At 50.2% G+C, this 19,988-nt stretch overlaps 1 protein-coding gene across 1 annotated transcript; it reads right to left on the reverse strand.

Moving 5' to 3' along the window:
- Positions 1 to 1,858: 1,858 nt before the first annotated feature.
- MEIOC (meiosis specific with coiled-coil domain) lies at positions 1,859 to 19,254 on the reverse strand. The gene is made up of 8 exons (XM_050327427.1): positions 19,147 to 19,254; positions 17,402 to 17,527; positions 11,023 to 11,180; positions 10,792 to 10,896; positions 7,585 to 9,406; positions 5,734 to 5,868; positions 3,863 to 4,043; positions 1,859 to 2,151 (listed from the first exon to the last, which is right to left on the reverse strand). The coding sequence occupies exons 1-8, from the start codon at positions 19,252 to 19,254 to the stop codon at positions 1,859 to 1,861; spliced, it is 2,928 nt and encodes a 975-aa protein (XP_050183384.1).
- Between the last annotated feature and the right edge of the window lie 734 nt (positions 19,255 to 19,988).

The following is a 19,988-nucleotide window of genomic DNA, read 5'->3' on the forward strand; positions in this document are numbered from 1 at the left end:
GTGGTGTTGGCAACCCCAAGTGAGCTGATGCTTCTCAGCACATGAGGCTGCAGGGCTGCCCCTCCCTGCCCTCTCAGGGCTGCCCCCACCCCACGGGGCTGCCCCTGCCCCCCAGGGCTGCTGTCCCCTCTGCCCCCCAGAGTGGCCCCCCTTCCCACACCAGCAGTCTGGGCTCCCAGGCAGGCACTGACTCATCCTCTGGAGCTCCAAGCGCTGCTGCTCCACTGGTGCCCACCCAGGACAGTCAGCAGTGCATGGCTGGCAGCACCACAGGGGAGTTATTTATAGAGCAGCAATGCTCTGGACTCACCCTGAAGAATCCCAGTGCAGATGCTGGAATTGCTGCATCAGCTTTCCCTGGCAATGCAAAGCTGGGAGACCACGAGACACTTGCAGGGAAAAGAAATTCCTCACTCTGGCTCCCTTTGGCATGTCCAACATTACGGGCATGGCTCTCTCCATGATTCCCCTTTGCTTTATCCCCCTAAACACACTTCCAGAAAGGACTGAAGGTTTCACCTCCAGAACCAGCTCAGGCTTGAGGAGCCCAGCCTGGGAACACACTGACAGAACAAAAGCTTTTCAGCAAAAGCGAATTTATTTCCTACAGACGACTCCAGCCAGTACAGTCGGTTTTGCTTTAACATCAACACAGCCTGGGTTAAACTGAACAAACCCCAGTGCAGTGACTGCTATGAAGTTGTGCTTGTTCTGCCCCAAAACACTCACCCTGGCAGCGCCTCTGGTCATTGCAGTGATCTCACGCTCACCCACCTTCTGCTGAGCCTTCCTCGGTCGCTTCTGTCACATCATCCAATGACAATTTATAGGGTGCCATCACCCCTTCCACCCACCAGCATTCCCAGCACAGGAAGAACCGAACCCTGTCAGTACCAGGGTGTCCAGGCACGGACAGCTCAGTGACTTTACCCCCACGATGTCCCAGGGGTGGATCCTCCTCCTCCTCCTCGAGCACACGGTGAATCAGCCACTCCTGCTCCTACAGACTGAGAGCTGCAGGAAACACCAGTGCTGGGAGCTGCCCAAAGGCAGAGGGGAACAAAGAAGCCTAAAAGCTGACAATCAAATTTCAAACCAAACTAGTGAAAGACTAACTTCAACAAAACCCAAGTTTCAGAACTTCGCACTACCTCTTCCAAATTTAAATTCATTAGAAACAACGCTCATTATTGCAGCTGCTGCACAGCTCTGCAGGACAATCCTGTGTGCCTGTTGTAGTTTGATTAAGCTTAAATACTTTAAAACAGAGGTTTCTTTCTTCCCAAGAGCATGCTCAAATATCCGAACACATTCACTACATTCATGGTTTCACACGGCAATAATTGGTAATTTAGTGGAACCTGGTGCATATATCTCCTTTCGCAAACATAAGATTCTAAAATCTCAAGTTCATAAATATTTGTATTTTAAATATCTAATTTGACATGAATATTGGGTATTCTTAGCCTTTTTTCCTCCTGTTTCCAAGTTTTAGTTCGATACGGAAACTGTAACACATTACAATCTGATCTGACACCAATCTCACCCCCCACCACACCACAGTCTCTAAGAACCATTATTAAAAAACTTATTTCCAAAAGCAAAACTAAAAAGTTATCGGGAGAGTTGTACACCAGGGTTTACCAGCAGGAGATAAATAATATCTTGGCTGTTAATGAATTAGTGTGATTATTTTTTTAAGTTAACATCCACCAGTTTGGCTTTACAACAATCTGACCCTGCCTGTTAACAGCTTAACCTGAGAGCCCCGAAGGCAAATCGCACTTCTCGTCAAGATACGGCTTTAAATACGAACATTAGCAGTTAAAACTTTGAAGCAACCGAAAGGAATGAGGGATTAGGAGGCGCTGGCGTCCCCTCTGTCGTACACAGCGCGCAGCAGGTCTGTGCAGGGGGCGGGGGCTCCCTCTGCGCCCACCTCCCTCAGCCCCCGCGGGGCCGGCGCCGCGCCCGGGCCGCTCTCCAGTCGCTTCTCCTCGCTCGCTGCCAGCTCCTGGGGGACTCTGTCCCGGGCCCGTTTCGCAGCCGAGGCTTTGGGCAGGGTCATCTGGAAGGCGCACCAGAGCACGGTCCGCACCTTGCGCGTGGCCTGGCACAGCGCTCCGAGTGCCACGGCCAGAGCCAGCACCACTGCGGGGAAACGGCCCCTTAGTGCCAGCACCACTGCGGGGAAACGGCCCCTTAGTGCCAGCACCACTGCGGGGAAACGGCCCCTTAGTGCCAGCACCACCCGGGGAAACGGCCTGTTAGTGCCAGCACCACCCGGGGAAACGGCCCTGTTAGTGCCAGCACCACTCGGGGAAACGGCCCCTTAGTGCAGCCCTGCAGGTCCCTCCCCACACCATGGCCTCCTAGGGCTCACCTGGCCTGGGCTTTACAGGGGCAGACCCGAATTGGGAAGGGGTGTTGAACCCCCGTGCTGTGGAGTGGGCAGTGGTCCTGTTATTCTGTTATCCTGTTATTTTGACACAGGGTGCCCAGAGAAGCTGTGGCTGCCCCTGGATCCCTGGAAGTGTCCAAGGCCAGGCTGGACGGGGCTTGGAGCAACCTGGGCTGGTGGAAGGTGTCCCTGCCCATGGCAGGGGGTGGGAATGGGATGGGATTTAAGGTCCCTTCCCGCCCAAACCATCCTGTGATTCCATGATAGATGTTTAACATCAGATCAGATGGAACATAAAGGTGCTGTGGGAACAGGGCTGGGCCAGGCAAGAACTCCCAAACAAACCAAAACCATTAACAGGAAAGCTCTGCCAAAGAGAGGAGCTGTACAGCTTCAGGCCCTTCTCTGGAGGCTTTCCCAGACACACAGCAAATACAGTTACTACATGCAATAATTTACTGTTTGAAAATCCTCTCCAGCTGCTGCCCAAGGCTCCCTCTCCTCTCCTCTCTCCTCTCCACTCCAACTCTTTCCATACTATTCTGTTCCAAAGAGCTCCCAGATCTGGTAGTCCCAGGTAAAGCGAGGGCTAATTATATTCAAGGGCTTCAACACCCAAAAACCCCACCCTTCACCTTAAGAAGTCCCATAATCTTCAGTCAAGGTAAAGAGAAACAAGAATGACGGTGAACAGCTGAAAAGAAAAACTGTTGTGGTGTATCTTTTGAGGTAAACTTGGGAATTACAGAACTGCATGGTGGGACACCCCAAAGAAGTAAAATAATCCCTGTAATTCAGATGTGGAAAGGAAGGCAGAAGAGATCAGAGGACTCAGAAATGTCAGGTTCTGACACAAGGCAGGAGGTCAGGGAGCAGGAATTTACCCTGACTCCCATCTACAGGACAAGGGAACCTGCCACTCTGCCTGTGCACCAGTGAGAGGTTAAGCTGAGTATTTGGCTTATTTTGGATACCACTAAGAATGAAAACATTGTGACCAGTCTATGTGCCAGTCTATGATGACAGAACAAGCTTGAAGAGGAAATCCATTTGTAACCCAGGGCCATCTCTATCTCTTTGGGCAGATTCAGCATGGAAATACCAGGGAAGTTCTACACAAAGACAGAGCTGGAGGGGTGCTGGGAACAGGAATATGAGGGACAGGGAGAAGAAAGAGGCAATAGCGTAATATCATCTCCAAACCCTGAGTGGGTTACCAAAAAACCCCACTAATTTCTATTCTTTGCTAGTTCATTAATTGAATAACCCACTCTAAAGTGATTTAACTCACTTATCTCTAAACCCCAGTTTCAGTGTCTCCTCAAACCCTCATCCAAACCCCACTCAGTCTGCCTTTGGCAAAGCCCCAACACTGAAAAATCAACTCAAACTTGACTCCAATCCCCCTCCCTTATTTTTCCCAGCCTTGCCCCCGTGCCCAGGTTCCCCAGCTCAGCTCACCTCTCTCGTCCTGGCAGCGGGGCGGGCCGTGCCGCTGCCGGTTGGAAGGGTTCACAATCTCATCCTTCCTCCGTGCCTGCACCACGTGGATGGACTCCAGGTGTTTGTCCAGAGCAGTGGAGATGTTGGCATGGAGGGGGGAACTGCGGAGCCGCTCCATCTTCCCCAGCAGGGTCACAACCTGACCAACAGTCCACACGTCATGGGAGTTCTCACCCACAGTGCTCACCCACACTCACCAGAGAACTCACGAATTAGGAAGAGCAGGTTCATGATAATCATTATTTTGCTCTGAAACAGTTCATAGAGTTATAGCTGAAGCAGTTTTAAGTTCTTACCTGGGGTTGTTCATCCCCAAACCCAAAGCTGCAGCACACCAGCAAAGCTACAATACCCCCACACGAGGACCCCCAGCCCAGTGGTCAATGACAGATCTGTGCAGCTTTGAGACATGCCTGGAACGGGAGGTGGGTCCATGACAACATGCATGTCCCTGAATCCAGAGCAGTGGGGTCCTCCCTTCCTGCAGCACTGCTGCAATTCCTGGGTGAAAACTAATTCCACCCAGGTGATGCCCCTGTGCTGTGCAGGGCAGCTGGACTGGGAAAGGGAAAGCTGCACTGGAACCACACGTGTGGTGGCTTTTGGGATGAACACTCAGCACTAAAGGGGCTGAGCACAAACATTCAGAAATAATTCAGATTTGTCTGATCCACTGAAAATCTGCATCTTTGTTGTCTTGTTTATCCTACACCAGTCACATCACTGGGTTTCCCCCCGGTGAGTGACTGCTCAGCCACGTTCACAGGGCACTGAGAACCTGGTTTGCAGGAAGAGGTAAGACTAAACATCCCCAAACTGCAATATTCCTTGGGCCATGGCTGCACTTGATGGCCTAAAGTAACCAAAGTAACGGGTGTGACCTCCAAAAGGATTTAACTGGATGCTCCACGCTGGGAAAAGTTAATCCCAGACTGAGCCAACTCAGCTTCCACTCCAACCTTTGCTCCTCTCTGGCCATCACTGAGCTGTCTGATGTCAGAACCCAGGCTCAACAGCCCCACTGTGCTTCTGAGCATCCTTAAAACTACTTCTCAGTTGCCACCTAACAAGCGTTTGAGGTTCTGTACCCGGAAGTTTGGTTTCTCAAATGGCTGCAGAGGAGGGAGTCCTGTTTTAGAGGCAGCTTTAAGGTACAGGGCAAGGACAGGCAAGGCTTCTGAACGTGGAGGCTCGGGGTTTGTGCTCTCCCCTGCAGAACCCTGCCAGCTGCTGCCTCCCCAGGGCTGCACAGAGCCACTGCAGCTCAGCAGACCCCACTCACACCTGCCCCACGGGTTACGGCTCCCTGGATTTGGCATCAAACTAATAACAAAAATTCAGGCTGAAATTGCATCAAATAACCATTCTGCATTAAAAAATAACAGACTCTCAAGCAAATACATATCAAAGTCTTCCAAACATGAATTAAACTTGCTTTTCCCCACAAATACCTCCCCCAGCCCAGTGCCCCCAAACCCACAGCGAGCATCCCCCTGCTGAGCTCTGGGAATGCAGCACAGCTGAGAGTTGTGCAGGCACAGCTCCAGGACTGGGTGCTGGCCCCACCTGCAGCTCTTGCAGCAGAACCCCCACCCTCTGGGCACGTGGGGATGTAACTGGGAGCCTCAGCCCCTGCCAGGCTCCCTGGTAACGGCACAGGGATCCTGGAGCTGCAGAAACTCCAGCAGGATCTGCTGAAATGTTATTCCCTGCACAGAACAAAGCTATTTTGGGAAAAGCTGCTCTGATCATCTTACCTATCTCACACTGTACTCTAAGTTCTGTAGGATAAGTTCAATAGAGTTTTTTTTTTTAGTCCCACAACTCACTCTGGCTTGTTCCCGTAGCTGATCCACAATTAAGCGATCGACTCTTGATGGATTTGATGTCAGCCTTGGAATTGGAATGTTGTTAGTACTGGAAACCTTTTTCCCTTGGAAATTCTTAGCAAGAGCTGATTCAGTCTGCAGGAAAACAAAAGAACAACTCCTTCAGAACGCACGTGTGGCGTGTGCTTCGTTACAGAAACAAGAAAAAATATCAGATATTCCATTTCTTCCCCTCAGGGTTTTGGATTTTTTTTAAAGGAGATAATGAGGATTCAGGCATTTGGGATTTAACCCTCTGGTGAGACAATCACCTGCTTTAAGTGAACAACTGCTTTACTCAAAGCAGTGCAACTAAAGCAACCGTGCCAACACACCGTGTTCCAGCAGTGCTATGTCTGCTCACTCTGACTACAGCCTGTACTGGGGTTTGCCTGGAAATAAAATGGAGGCAAGTCAGAATTACAGGGAAAAAAATGACCAAACAGGTGTGGATAAATTAAAACTGTTTCAGTCAGCAATGAACCTAATTTTTATAAGAATCACTTAAACTACAAAAAGATTTTTTTTCTGAGCACTCTGGGCTAGTGGAAGGTGTCCCTGACCAGGGCAGGGCAGTGGAACTCGATGGTCTTTAAGGTCCCTTCCAACCCAAACCATCAGAAAATTACTTTGAAACCTGATTGCAACACTTCAAATCTCAGATTTTTTTGCATTACAACATCTCATTAGCTAAATCTGCATCAAAATTGCATTTCTGGGGTGGTTTCATAGTGGTTTACTAGTTATAAGAGCATGGAGTGCCAAGACAAGGGGCAATGGCTTCACACTGGGAGAAAATAGGTTTAGATTGGATATTAGAAAAAAATTGGTTCCCTGTGAGTGTGGGGAGGCCCTGGCACAGGCTGCCCAGAGAAGCTGTGGCTGCCCTTGGATCCCTGGAAGTGTCCAAGGCCAGGTTGGACGGGGCTTGGAGCAACCTGGGCTGGTGGAAGGTGTCCCTGCCCATGGCAGGGGGTGGCACTGGATGGGCTTTAAAGGTCCTTTCCAACCCAAGCCATGCTGTGGTTCTATGCCAAAGCTGCAGCTGAATTTCCCCCACCATCCCCAGGCCATGCACATGCCAACTGCTCCTCCCCTGCGCTCTTCATGCACCCCAGAAATCCCCTCCTCAAGCTGGGTTCACTCTCCTCCAGCCCCTCTATTCAAAGCAACCATTGGCTTTTGTCAGGAAACACTTTGGCAAAATTCCCCCCTTGGAATTAGGTTTCTTGGGGGGGGGTTAGCACAGGAGAGCTCCCACTGTTGCCAGGTAACATTTGGCCCAGCTTCCCCCACAGACAGTCCCACGGACTGAAATTCCAACCCCATCCCAACTGGTGAAATGAAGACACATTTTCCTCCTGCTGCTGACCAAAAAGGGCACCTGCTTTTAGCAGGGCTTCACACAGCACTGCCTGAGCCTTTTACTTCAAGGGTTTTAAATGAATCACCCTTTCTTCAGCCTCTGTTTCTGGGGAAAAAAGAGCCCCTTCACATACACCTCAGGTTTAAACCTTCAGGGAAACAGAAGGTGAGAACTCATTGTAGCATCTAAGAAATTAAATTGAAAGAATTGAAAGAAACTGTATTTACTGTATTAATAAAAAAGGTGTAACACAGTTGTTGCTCCCAGCCAGGCTCCAAACCTCCAAACCCTCCCTTTCCAGTCCCAAACACACAGGGAAGCAAACTTGTAACTTTGCAGTCCCATTAAACATTTCAACTCCCAACAGCCCAACCACCCCTGACTGCACTGAGCAGGATGAGATCTACATCAAATCTGTGATGTTACTTTAGTTTGGGATTTTTTACCTTCTTCCTTTCCTTCTCCAAAGCTCTCCACTGCTCATAGCACTCCTCCAGCCTCACGTGCAGCTCGCTGGCCGGGCCACTGCGGCTCTTCACTTGCTTCTGAAAGCCGAATGCTGACACGAAACCAGAGAGAGCACTGTCACTGTACATCTTGTCTGTGAAAGGGTACAGGCGTTTGAGGTCATCCTGGGAGAACAAGGTGGGAGGCTCCACCAGAGGCACCACGGAACGGCCCAGCAGGTGAGCGGATCTCACGGGGAACGCGCCCGATCCCAGCTGCCGGTTCCGCCTGAAGTCTCCCACCACGCAGTTGGGAATGCCTGGAGCCTGCAGGCTGCTGCCAGCACTGATGGCACCGCTGTCCCCGCTCCCTGCCCTGAGATGGAGCTGCCCCTGAGACTCCAGTAGCTCTTGGTACATGTCCTGCAACACCCCATCCGCCTGGTTCTGGCCTTCCAGGTCACAGTGCTCGCTCTGCGGCTTCAGCTGGAAACGCTGTTTGTTCAGGTTGTCAATGATCCCAAACTGCTGAGCCAAGTAACTGTCACAGAATCCATTCGGCTGCTTCAGCTTCTTCTCGCTGAGGTACTCGATGAGGTTCTCTTCCCCACCCCTAACCAGGGCTTCCACGCACGCAGCCGCCCGCGCTCGTTCCGCAGCGCTGTAACCCAAGTCGAGGCCGGAGAGAAACGGGTTGTCTTGATAGTGCTTGTGAAGTAAATTACAGTTTAAGGGCAAATTTGAAGATGGCAACTGAAAAACATCATTAGAATGACTGGAACTTTTTGGAAACGCAGGTGACTGATTATTCACCTTCAACAAAGGACTTGGATTCTGGAAGGGGCCGGAAGCAGCGGGTTTGGTTTGGATGTTCATCCACGCTGGCCTCGCACTGGAGCCTGCTGAAGGCACTGCTGCATTGGGCAACAGTGAGAGTGATTTATAGAATTCAGGATTCTGAAGATCGGCCTTGGAAAACTGCTGCTTTTCCACACCATTATTCCCTGGACAAGCTGCAAAAGACTTTAGTCCATATTCAATTTTCTGCCCAAAATCAGTGCTGAAGGAAGGCTCGTTTGCAAATTGTTTTTCTGATACAAGTCCTACAGACTTGGGAAATGTAAAGTCATGCTGATCTGAAATCATATCTTCAAATTTTTTCTGAGTTCCTGATTTAACTTGAAATAATTTAGCATAAGGCTCTGCATCCAGAGATGGTGCCTCGGGGGTTCCATTTACCACCTTTCTACTTTCTTGGAGGCTACAACTGGTGCTCTTGTTGGGCTTTGCCTTACCAGCATGAGAATATTCAGTGTATCTGCCATAATCTGTGCTTTCACTGTACCTGTGACACTGGGGAAGGAATGTTTCTGCCCGCTTTGGGTGCACCTGTGCATCTGCTCCCTTGGGACACACCTTCTCTCTTCCGTAAGAATAAGCATCAGCTCCCGAGTCTTTGATTGCTTCTGGGTACCCAGCCTGGGGTGCAAAGGTGTTTTTCAGGTAGGGGTAGTTCTGATACACAGGAGTTGCCTTCACAGCCTCGTTACTCTGCATGCTGGCACGCTCAGCCCTGGCAGGGTACAGGCTCTGCTCCTCCAGCTCCACGCCGGCGAAGCCGCGGTAACAATCGTCTGCTTTCTGCTGGGACACCAGGGGGGCGCTGGCCAGGAACTGCTTGTCAGCAGCAGGGACAGCCTCGCTGCTGTAGAAGCCCTGCTGGGGGACAGCTCCAGCACGCCTGCCTTCTGGCAGCAGCTCGTGGTGCTCCATTCTGCTCGCATTCACTGGCCAGAGGGACTTCAAGGTGGGAGGGCAACTCCTTGGGAAACAAGAAATGTGCAGTCAGAGTCTGATCCGCGGTGCTGCTCTTCATTCCCAAACACAAAAGGAAGTTTAAGAACCCAGTTTGTCCCTAATCGTTCCAAGATGTCTGACTTCAGCTATCACTCCTTCCTGTCACCTTCAGTTTCCCTCACCCAGCTGAGAAAACCAATTCTGCCTCGTGTAAATTCTGCCCACCCCCCAGCTCAGGAGCTACAGACCAACTCGTGGTCCATCAGTGCTGCCAGGAGATTTACTGTCCATCCCCACCAAAATCCTCCTGCTTCAGCACCAATTCAGGTAACCAAAGTGCCCTCAGCCTTCCCAGGCCACGTCCCAGCACTCCAGAGGAAGCTTCTCTCTCCCCTCACTTGTGCCTTCCACTGGCCTGCACTGCTTCCTGCAGGTAGAGCCAGGGCAGCATCCCAGCACACTGCCCTTCCACCAGCACCAGGAATTAACCAGGACAATCTATCCCTCACTGACCAGGAAAACTGCAAACAGACTAAGGAAACGGAAAATTGTGCCTGGAAGTCACTGCAGGCCAAATGTGGGATTACTGCAAACAGAATTCCAGCCCTGCCTGTCCAAAGCAAAGGAATTACTGAGTTATCTCACGACTGACTGAATTTTTCCCTCATTTCAGCCACATAACTCAGCACACATATAGAAATCACTGGAGTTGTTTGGGAAGAGAGAATGAAAAAGCAGTGCCTGCATTGGGAACCTAAGAGTTGGGTTCCCTCTCTTGCCTCTTAGACCTGGAAAAGACAGGGAACACTGTAAATCTCTTGGGGATGCTGGACCTGCATCCTTCTGTGTCATGTGGTTATGACTATGTGATTGTCCCTCCTGTGCAGGAATACAGGCAAAATAAACCTGACATTTAGATATGCAAATATTGCTTAGGTAGCACGAACAGCAAGAAACATTCATTTTGCATGGAATTCTCCCCTGCCATTTCAGGAAAGTGTGAAGGAGTCTGATTTGTGTATTCCTTCTGTGAACTGACATTAATTAAGACAGAAACTTAAAGTCTGAATTCAGTCTTGATTTAAAAGACAACAGGCCAAGGCATACATCCAAGGAATTTATCTGAATACAGCATGCCCACAACACTCATTAAGGCCTTATTTTAAAAATGCCAATTAGCAAGTTCTGTAAATACCAGAGAGCCAGGAGCTGCCATGCAATCTGAGTGCCTGCAGAAAAGACTCCAAGGATCCCAAGTGAAATGTTGGAAGATCAGGGGGAGGAAGGGGAAGCACACAGAGCATGAGGCCTGGGCAGAAGCAGATGTGGAGCCAGCTAATGAGCACAGGGAGATCAGGGAGGGGAGATCCTGTCAGAGGACACCTCAGCAGCAGCACCTGCACCACTCACCCCTCAGCAAAGCACGGCTGTGGTTTGTCTTGTTCTTCCAGGATGTTTGACACGAGTCCATATAAATCTGTTTCACTGCCATAATCGTTCCTTTCGGGCTGAATCCTGAAAACCAAGGGTGTACTAATTAAAACAATTCCTTCATTCAAAGCATTTCCTAAGTCAAATTTAACAAACAAATCTAATCCATCTCCTCCACCAACACACACACTCCCTGCTGAGGATGAATACCTGGGCTTCAGGTTAATCTGAGGAGCAGCAGGCTGCTTGCTGTCATCTGCACACGTAGACCAGGGGGGGTACAGGAGGGAAGGGTCCATGGGTGCAGAGTACTCTGATGTTGAAAGGGAAGAGCTGTAGGTCTGAGGTAACTCCACATTTTCTTCATTCTGCATTTAATGTAAATAAAAGCACTGATTTAATATTAAACACTTCAAACTGTCATTTTGCTGCTCTGTGTGGTTATAACCAGGTTCACTCTCAGAGGAACCAGCACATGAGAACCAAGATCCACACACTGGGAACACAAAAACTAAGCAGAATTATCCGTATCTTTAAGTAGGACTCTCTGAATCTTTATGCAGAATTCTCTGTCCCTCCCTTTGCTCTCTGGGGCAGATGGAAGCTGATGGCATCATTCTCACCTTTAGCCCCTCTTCTGAATACAAACACACATTCTAAGGTGTGTTAAACAGCTGTTGCTTTGATGCTCACGCAAAGCTGTTGTATTTTCTGTCCTGCTGGGCAGTGGTTTGAGAAGATGTGGCCCTGGAGCTGCAGCTCACACCTCTGGCTCTCAGCCTTGGCTTCTGTGTGTTCTGAGCTGAGCTTGGCTTGAAACAGAGGAGGGGGAACCTCCCCAGACCACCAGAGCCCCTCAAAGAGGCCCAGGCAGGAGCAGTAACAGGTGTTGCCTGAAGCTGTGCAGGCTCAGTCACTCTGCATTAGGTAGGGGGGTTTATGTAAACTTTAGTGTATAAATCTTTCTCTTTTCACTCCTTGGTGTTCTCCATTTGAGAAAACTTTCCACCCTGCACCCTGTGCTGAAGGAACAATGTCTCCTTTCTCAGCCTGACTCTTTGGTTGTGTTTAGAGTGTTCCTAAAACCAGCACCAGTTTTGGTGGCCCAGGTGGGATGGAGTGAATGGGACCAGGATGTCACACAGCAGCTGCCAATGGCTGAGGGAATCACCAGGAGCAGGTGGAGAGGGAATTGTGAAAGCCTCACCTTAGGACATGGGGGGAAGTTTGGAGGGGATCCCCCTGCCAGACAAAAGGCAATTATGTATTGTAACCAGTGATGGCCTGTGTATGCATTAGAGAAAAAGGCTCTGAGTGGAGCTCTGAATTACAATACTATCACACAGGATGCAGTTCATGTTATTTTGTCACTGAGAAGAAAAATGGGACATTTTTCTTTGCATCGTGGAACAATTAAAATGCTCAAAGGGGCTGTGAACTGATGACAGCAGACAGGAATGCTTTAGCATTAGACACAGGAAGAGAAGTGTAACAAAAAGGATGAGGTGGAGAAGAGCAAATAAAGAAGAGAGCCAGGGAGAAGAGTTCAGAAAAGGGATGATAGACAAGTTTGGTTGATGGCTGTAACAGGTGGAAAGGGGGAGAGACACCCTGTTCCCCACCAAGGGAATTGGACTTTGACTGCTCAATTCCCATCACAGGAACAGATCAATGTGCTCATTGAAAGCAGAAATGCCCCCAGAATCCAGGACGTGTGGACAACCCTCCAAGGGGGAGGAACACTGCTGCACTCCATTGGGATTTACATTGACAGGGACCAGAGAGCTCAAAAACTCCCCAGCACAACCCCTGGTCACAGGAAAGTTGGGGAATAAAAAGGTAGAATTTCTAACAGATGCAGGAACAACCTCCTTGGTACTGAACCCATGTAAAGGAGAGCAGAGGAAACACAGCACACCTGTAGTGCAGCCACAGGGAAAAAGGAAGTAAGGCCTTTCTTCCAGACCCTCAACTTTGGAATTAGAAAAAGAGTTTTAACCCAGAAGCTTCTGTACATATCTGACTGCCCAATGCCATTATTAGGAAGACACATGAAGTAAATTAAATGCACAAATAACCTTTGGAAAAGGACAGATCCAATTACACACATGAAAAAAAAAAAAAGCCCTGAGGACACAAGGTACAGGATCAAAAGGACCCCAAGGAAGAGACACCCAAAGAAGAGGCAAATGCAGTGACTCCTCTGGTGTGGGTGACCAGTTCTCCTGGAAGATCACAAGAAGTGAAACTGGTAATGATCCAGTTAAACCAGGCACCAGACCAGTAAGAAAAGGACAATACTCTATGAAACTGGAAGCTGGAAAAGGACTAGAGCCAAACATGGAAAGATGCATCAGCTCTGGGAATGCCAGTCTGAGTTTAATACCCTAGTTCATACCCGGATGAATACCAACTCATCCAAGATTTAAGAGCCATAAATCAAATAGTGCAAGATGTGCATCCAGTTGTAGCCAACCCATATCTACCCTTCTAACCACATGAGAAGAGACTGATCAGTGGTTTACAGTACTGGACTTGTAAGATGCTTTCTTTTGTGCCTCACTGGACACCAGAAGTCAGGAGTTATTTGCATTTTAACAGGAGGATCCATGAACAGGGTGAAACACTCCATTATGCTGGCCTGTTGTACCACAGGGATTGAAGAAGTGCTCTATGAATTTTGGAAAACAGTGTAAAACTGTGTATCCTTGGGATTGGAATGGGAAGCATCACAAAAAGTACACTGAAGAAATGGGAACTGTGTCCACAGATCCAGCCTCGGCCTCCCCCAGGACAAACCAAGAAAGGAACACACCAGGAAGTTATTGGCAAATTGATTGCTCTGAATTCCCACAGCAAAATGGGTATTGATACTTATTGGCACGTGGATACATTCTCTGGGTAGCCTGAAGCTTCTGCCTGTCCAACCAACGAGGCTGGAAGGGTCCTGCTGGGAGAGACCATTCCCAGGTACAGGATACCCAAAGGTGTGCCATCCAACTGTCCTGGTTCTGGGTAGGACAGGGTTAATTTTTGCAGTAGCCAGGAGGGGGCATGGCCAGGACTCCGAGGTTATTTTGTACCACCTCGTGTCACTGCCCGGGGTGAGGGAAAGGGACTCTCTTCTGGGGAGAAGGGGCTCCTTCTGATCAAGAGAAGTGGCAGAGGGAGCTGCTATTGGGAGTTCATCCACGTGAATTGTTTCTTTTCTTGTAACCCTCTGTCATTAATACTGTTGCTGTTACTGTTTGTTTTCTTATCTCAGCCCGTGATCTTTGCCTTTTGTCTCTCCTCTCCCTCCCACCACAGCAGGGAGGGAGAAACACAGGAGTGACAGAAAGCCAGGTGGTTTGGGGAACCATTCCTGAACCTTGACAGCCTTAACTGGTGCCCAGTGTGGAGCACAAAAGGCTGTAGTGATGTAAATAATTATCTCCCTAGGGAAAGTTTTGTCCTCTATCAACAGGTCTCTTCAGTGCAGGAATCCAATTGGATTGGACCTTCCTGTTCCCCCTCTCCAGGGGGGAGCTCGGGTCAATCCAAGACCATGGAATAACGAGCCCCTAAAGGAACACTGGAAAGGAATGGAGCACAACACACACAGCTGGGACACTGCAAGGACTACTGAGGAAACCCACTGAAGAAATGACAGGAGCAGGACAGTGAGAGGTCACCCCCTCTAGACCTCTGGGACTAAACAAATGGAGGAGTAACTTCCCGAGCTGCACCTGGGAACAAGGCCTGTCTTACACAGAACCTGAATGCCCTCAGGGGCAGCAGCATCTCTGAGTGCAGGAGTTATTCCAGACAAACACAACTCCATGGACCAGGACTGCCAAGGCACTGCCAGGTGTCCAGCCTGGTATAATTATAATGTTGGTATCATTTTACAGTGCTTGAGCCCCTTACTGTGATGTGTTTCTCTGAATTGCTTTCTGAATATGAAATTTATAGAGGGAACCCTTTTACTCTTTCTTGTCCAGTCAAATACTGTAACAAAAAAACAAGTGTGCAGTGGTTTAAAGAGGATGGAAGAGAATTTAAATTATTAATTGTTACAACTGAATGTGGATCTGATAATGTACAGTCCCTCAAAATGTCCTTTGCTGCATAAGGAGGAGGAAGTAAATATCATGGCTGAACCACAGGAGAGGGCCATTGGATACAAGGAAAGGTAAAAGGAAAACCCTTCCCTGAATGCCTCCCAAAGCCCCTCAAATCTGGGAAATTGGCCTGTGCATAACTAAGGAGGCAGGGAAACAACAAATACTATTTAATACTGACTATGCTAAAAACCAAAGTCTGTGACATCCATCCCATTGTTGCTCCAGGTGTGATCAATAATGGAACCACAATGTATCCAACAGCACAGGGAGGAAAGAAACACATGAGAAGCACAGATATCAGCACCTGCAGAGCACAAGGGTTTGTCTGTGAAGAAACAGAACTGGAGCTCAAGATATGTGCCCAGATACAAACAGAACACCTAAATCTGAAATTCCACCAGAGATCAATATAAAAATGGTACTTTGAACATATAGGGAAAGGGGGGGTGCTTTAGTACTGCTTGTGAATGCATAGAAATATAAATCAATTAAATCACATTCCAATTGTGTTTGTACATTTACCCAGATCAGAGGCTGTGATTTTAAATACTCAGCCCCAGAAACTTCTTTCCAAGTAATAAAACCAAAATATACCTTAACTGCAAGTATAGAACCTACTTCTCTGGGTAGTCCAATAAAGAAATTGCTACAACATAAAAATTTGCAAAGGCTGTTAAAAGAAGCTAAAGAGAGTAACAGAAATACTTTATTACTGCCCACCATGACAAAAACAAATCCATCAGCTAATGGAAAGAGTAAAGAAAGCTGGAAATCACCATTGGTGGGATATTTCATTCAGATGGTCTCCAACAGCACCAGGAATTTTTAATAAAATGCTACATCATCCAAGAAAGCCAATGGATCCTGGCCTGGCTCAGGAACAGAGTGGCAGCAGGAGCAGGGAAGTGATTCTTCTCCTGTACTCAGTGCTGGTGAGGCCACCCCTGGAGTGCTGTGTCCAGCTCTGAGCCCCTCAGGTCAGGAAGGACAGGGAGGGGCTGGAGCAGGTGCAGAGAAGAGCAACCAGGCTGGGGAAGGGCCTGGAGCACAGGTGCTGTGAGGAGAGGCTGAGGGAGTCTGGGATTGTTTAGTCTGGAGGAGGCTTAGAGGTGACCTCATCAGTCTCTGCAGCTTTGACAGGAGGTTGTAACCAGGTGGGGGTTGGTCTCCCAGAACCAGAAGTAGGACAAGAGGGCTCGGTCTAAAGCTGTGCCAGGGGAGGTTTAGGTTGGATATTGGGAAGAAATTCTTTACAGAGAGAGTGCTCAGACACTGGAATGGGCTGCCCAGGGAGGGGGGGAGTCACTGCAGGCTCAGTGACTCTGCAGTAGGTGGGAAGGAGCTCTGGATGAGGTAGGTGGGTTTATGTCAACCTTAGGGCATAAATTCTCCCACTTTTTACACCTCAGTGTGCTTGATTTTTGGAAAACTTCCACCTTGCACCCTGTGCAGAATGAACAACGTCTCCTTTCTCAACTTGACTCATTGTCTGTGTTTAGAGAGTTCCTAAAATTGTCAACACTGTCAGCCTAAAACACCTGCTCCTGTTTCTAACAGATGATCCCTGACAGGGGTCAGGAGAAATCTCCTTTCTCCCCACCATGACAGGTTATTTAAGCTACTGAAGAAGACTTTCAGCCAATTCTTTTCTTGAGGAAAGGTTCCTGATTAGGTGAAAAGGAGTATTTGCCTGTTTGGTTTAAACACAACCGGCCTTCTTAGCTCTTAATAAGTGAAAAAATTAATTAATGGTGCTTTTGCAGGGTTGAACGTTAAAGACAGGTGATACATTCCTTAGTGGAGCAGAGTAGTCTGGCAGCAACAGGAAACCTCCCACAAAGCCAGGTTTCACCCCAGTAAGGCTTTGTGCCTAATCACAGACACATCTCTGCCACACTTCTGGGTTCCCCATGTCTGTAAGCACAGAAAGATGCCCAGTTGCTGGGTGAAACCACAAAATCCTGGATGGACTAAGTAGCAAGTCTGATCTTGAAGGTGGTGGGAATGAATTTTCCTTTGAGTCTTCTACCTCAGCATAGGTTTATGGCTATTAAAGGCAAAAACTCCAAGAGAGATCTGATTTCTTTAACTGTCTTGGCACTTTCTACTGGTCAGACTAAGAACACTTGGACTCTACACCTGTCATGTGCCACAGAAATACCTGTGGAAATAGCTAAGGTTCTCCTTCTTACGGACTTCCCAGTTTTCCTTTGCTCCTCATTTTGTCTACAACTGTTTATGCCAGCAGAAAAACAAAGAACACAGTGAAATACTAATTTACAAACCTTATTGCTTCACCTGTGACTGCACCAGAAAAGCCCCTGTCCCCTCTGGTGCACGTTACACCACAGAGGTTTGTCACCGTTAATCACATGCGGTGATTCACCTTCACCACCACAAGCAACCGCTTTGGAAACACGCTTTGTTTACAACCAACCCAAACCCTCACAGAGACACAAAGAACAGCTCAGAGCCAACCGGACCTGTGATTTGTAGCAGCCATAGAGCGAGCCTGAGCCCGGCATTCCGGCGCCGAACACGTCCGTGGGCCTCCCGCCGGATTCCGCGCTGCCCCAGCAGCGGCTGCCGCCTCGGAACACCACGCTGGGCTGCAGGGACAGGGACAGGGACATCAGCACACCCGCACGGACACGACTGTACACAGAGCTGAGCTGTGGATTTCAAACCCATGTTAACTCCTTTGATACTTTTATTTACCGGTGGATTCTGCTCATCAAAGTTTTAGGAATCGGCTTTTTGTATTGATGTGAAACACCTTCATGTTTACCCTTAATGAAGAGCTGAACCCACCAAAGCACAAGGAGCTCAAAAGGTGTTAGGAGATCAAGAGGAAAACCTGCACTCTCCCTGTTTGCACAAGCTGAGCTTCCCAACACCAGAGACACAACAGAGGAACATCAGCCACAGGAGCAGGAGAACGCTCATGGAATCATGGAATGGTTTGGGTTGGAAGAGACCTTAAAGCTCAGCCAGTCCAACCCTCTGCCATGTGCAGGGAACCCTTTGACCAACAGCAGCAGAGTCATCATTCAGCCTTCCACACACTCCTGGGCACCTCTGGTGCTTCCCTCACTGCTCCCATCCCGCTGTTTATGTCACTCGCAGGCAGAGGTGTGCATTTCCACATGCCAGGAGCAATAATACACACCCTGGGAGCTGTGGTGGAAATCTGCTCCCTTTTGAACTATGGGAGAAACAACTCCCACCTGAAAGACCCCCCTGCCCATCACCTCCTGCAAGAGCCAGAAATCACTGGCCAGCAGGAGCAAGGAATGGGAACAAACAAAAACTGAGGGGTCTCCTTCCCCTCTCCAGAGGGTGGAGTACACTAGGGAAACCTGCACTGGCTGGGTAAGAACCCCTCGAGCTAACAAATCCAAAAGTGAAGTTATTGGCATCACATTACCATGGTAGCTCATCTGCAATGATTATGAAATTCAGAAAAAGTCAAGGTTTCACAGGGTTCTGAAGCGTTCTGAGTAAGCTCTGCACTCTAAAAACACCTTCTTCTAAAGGTCCCTGAGGATGCACCAAACCTCAGTGACCTACAGCATGATCTTCATCCACACCACAGTCAACTGTGTACTTTTCTGTGGTTTTGAGGCACATCTTCCAAACCCAGGAACACACAGAGCCAGCCCTGGGCTCAGCCCACGCCCTGGGCTCATCCCGCCGTGTGTTCCCCTCAGGGCCCCCCGTTCACAGCCACACCCATCACTCATGTCTTGTGACCCCACAGAACACGGGAGAACGCCCAGAATCACAGACTCAACTGGGCTGGGAGAGACCCCTGAGACCATCGTGTCCAGCCCTTCACCCACCTCCTCTACTCGCCCACAGCACAGGTCCCTGGGACGTCCCCAAACCCGAACTTCCCCCCGTTTTTCCCAAACAGGTGTTTTCCAGAACGCTTGGAGAGGGGCGTTTCCCACCGGTTTGAGCTCTGTCTCATACCCCCGGAAGGGCGGCGGGGCCCCGAGGCCGGAGGGGGCGGCGGGGCTCGGACATTCATGAGGGGCGGGCGCGATCCTGGCCGGGGGTTCCCTCAGCAAGGGCGGGGCCGGAGCGCCGGGGCAGCTCCGGCGGGCGTGTGACGGGTGGGGCCGCAGAGCTCTCCCCCGTCCCGTTCCCCGTGCCCATATCTCTATATCTCTATATCTCTATACCTCTATATCCCTCTATCTCCATCCCCCGTCCCCGCCCTCACCTCCATGGCTCTCGGGCCGCGGGCCCCGCGCGGGGCCGCCCTCAGGCGAGTCCGGTCCGTTGCCCTCGCGCAGGCCGCAACGGCCGCCCCGCCTCCCCGCGCCCCCATTGGCCACCGCCCGCGCCCCCCGCCCAATCGGCGCCCGCCAGGCCGCCTCGCGCCCCCCCGCGCCACGTGACCCCGCTCGGATCTCCACGCGGACCGGCCCTCGCCGAGAGCGGCGGCGGCGGCGCTGATTGGACGCGCCCGCCCGCGCGCAGCCAATGGGGAAACGGCCGCCTCGAGCCGCCCGCCAATCAGCGGCCGCGGGGGGGAAGGTTCGCCCGGAGACAGCGGGGCCCGGCCCTGAGGGAGCGGCTGCCCAGAGAGCGGAGCGGGGCTGGGGCACCCAAAAACAGTGCCGGGTACCCCAAAAACACTGCCGGGCACCCCAAAAACACTGCCGGGCACCCAAAAACAGTGCCGGGCACCCCAAAAACAGTGCCGGGCACCCCAAAAACAGTGCCGGGCACCCCAAAAACACTGCCGGGCACCCCAAAAACACTGCCAGACACCCAAAAACACTGCCGGGCAACCCAAAAACACTGCCAGACAACCCAAAAACACTGCCAGACAACCCAAAAACAGTGCCAGGCACCCAAAAACAGTGCCAGGCACCCCAAAAACAGTGCCGGGCACCCCAAAAACACTGCCAGACAACCCAAAAACACTGCCGGGCACCCCTCAAAACTGTGCCGGGCACCCCAAAAACACTGCCCGGCACCCCAAAAACACTGCCGGGCACCCCTCAAAACAGTGCCGGGCACCCAAAAACAGTGCCGGGCACCCAAAAACAGTGCCAG

This window comes from Myiozetetes cayanensis, unplaced genomic scaffold (assembly GCF_022539395.1).
Source record: "Myiozetetes cayanensis isolate MyiCay16 unplaced genomic scaffold, myiCay2020 scf34, whole genome shotgun sequence".
Classification (NCBI taxonomy): domain Eukaryota; kingdom Metazoa; phylum Chordata; class Aves; order Passeriformes; family Tyrannidae; genus Myiozetetes; species Myiozetetes cayanensis.

Excerpts from the sequence above, each read along its gene's own strand:
- MEIOC (XM_050327427.1), bottom strand. The coding sequence starts at position 19,254 with ATGGGGGCGCGGGGAGGCGGGGCGGCCGTTGCGGCCTGCGCGAGGGCA. Across the intron at positions 10,897-11,022 it reads CAGATTAACCTGAAGCCCAG|GATTCAGCCCGAAAGGAACG; the intron begins GTATTCATCCTC and ends CTTGGTTTTCAG. Across the intron at positions 2,152-3,862 it reads CCGCTGCCAGGACGAGAGAG|TGGTGCTGGCTCTGGCCGTG; the intron begins GTGAGCTGAGCT and ends GTTTCCCCGCAG.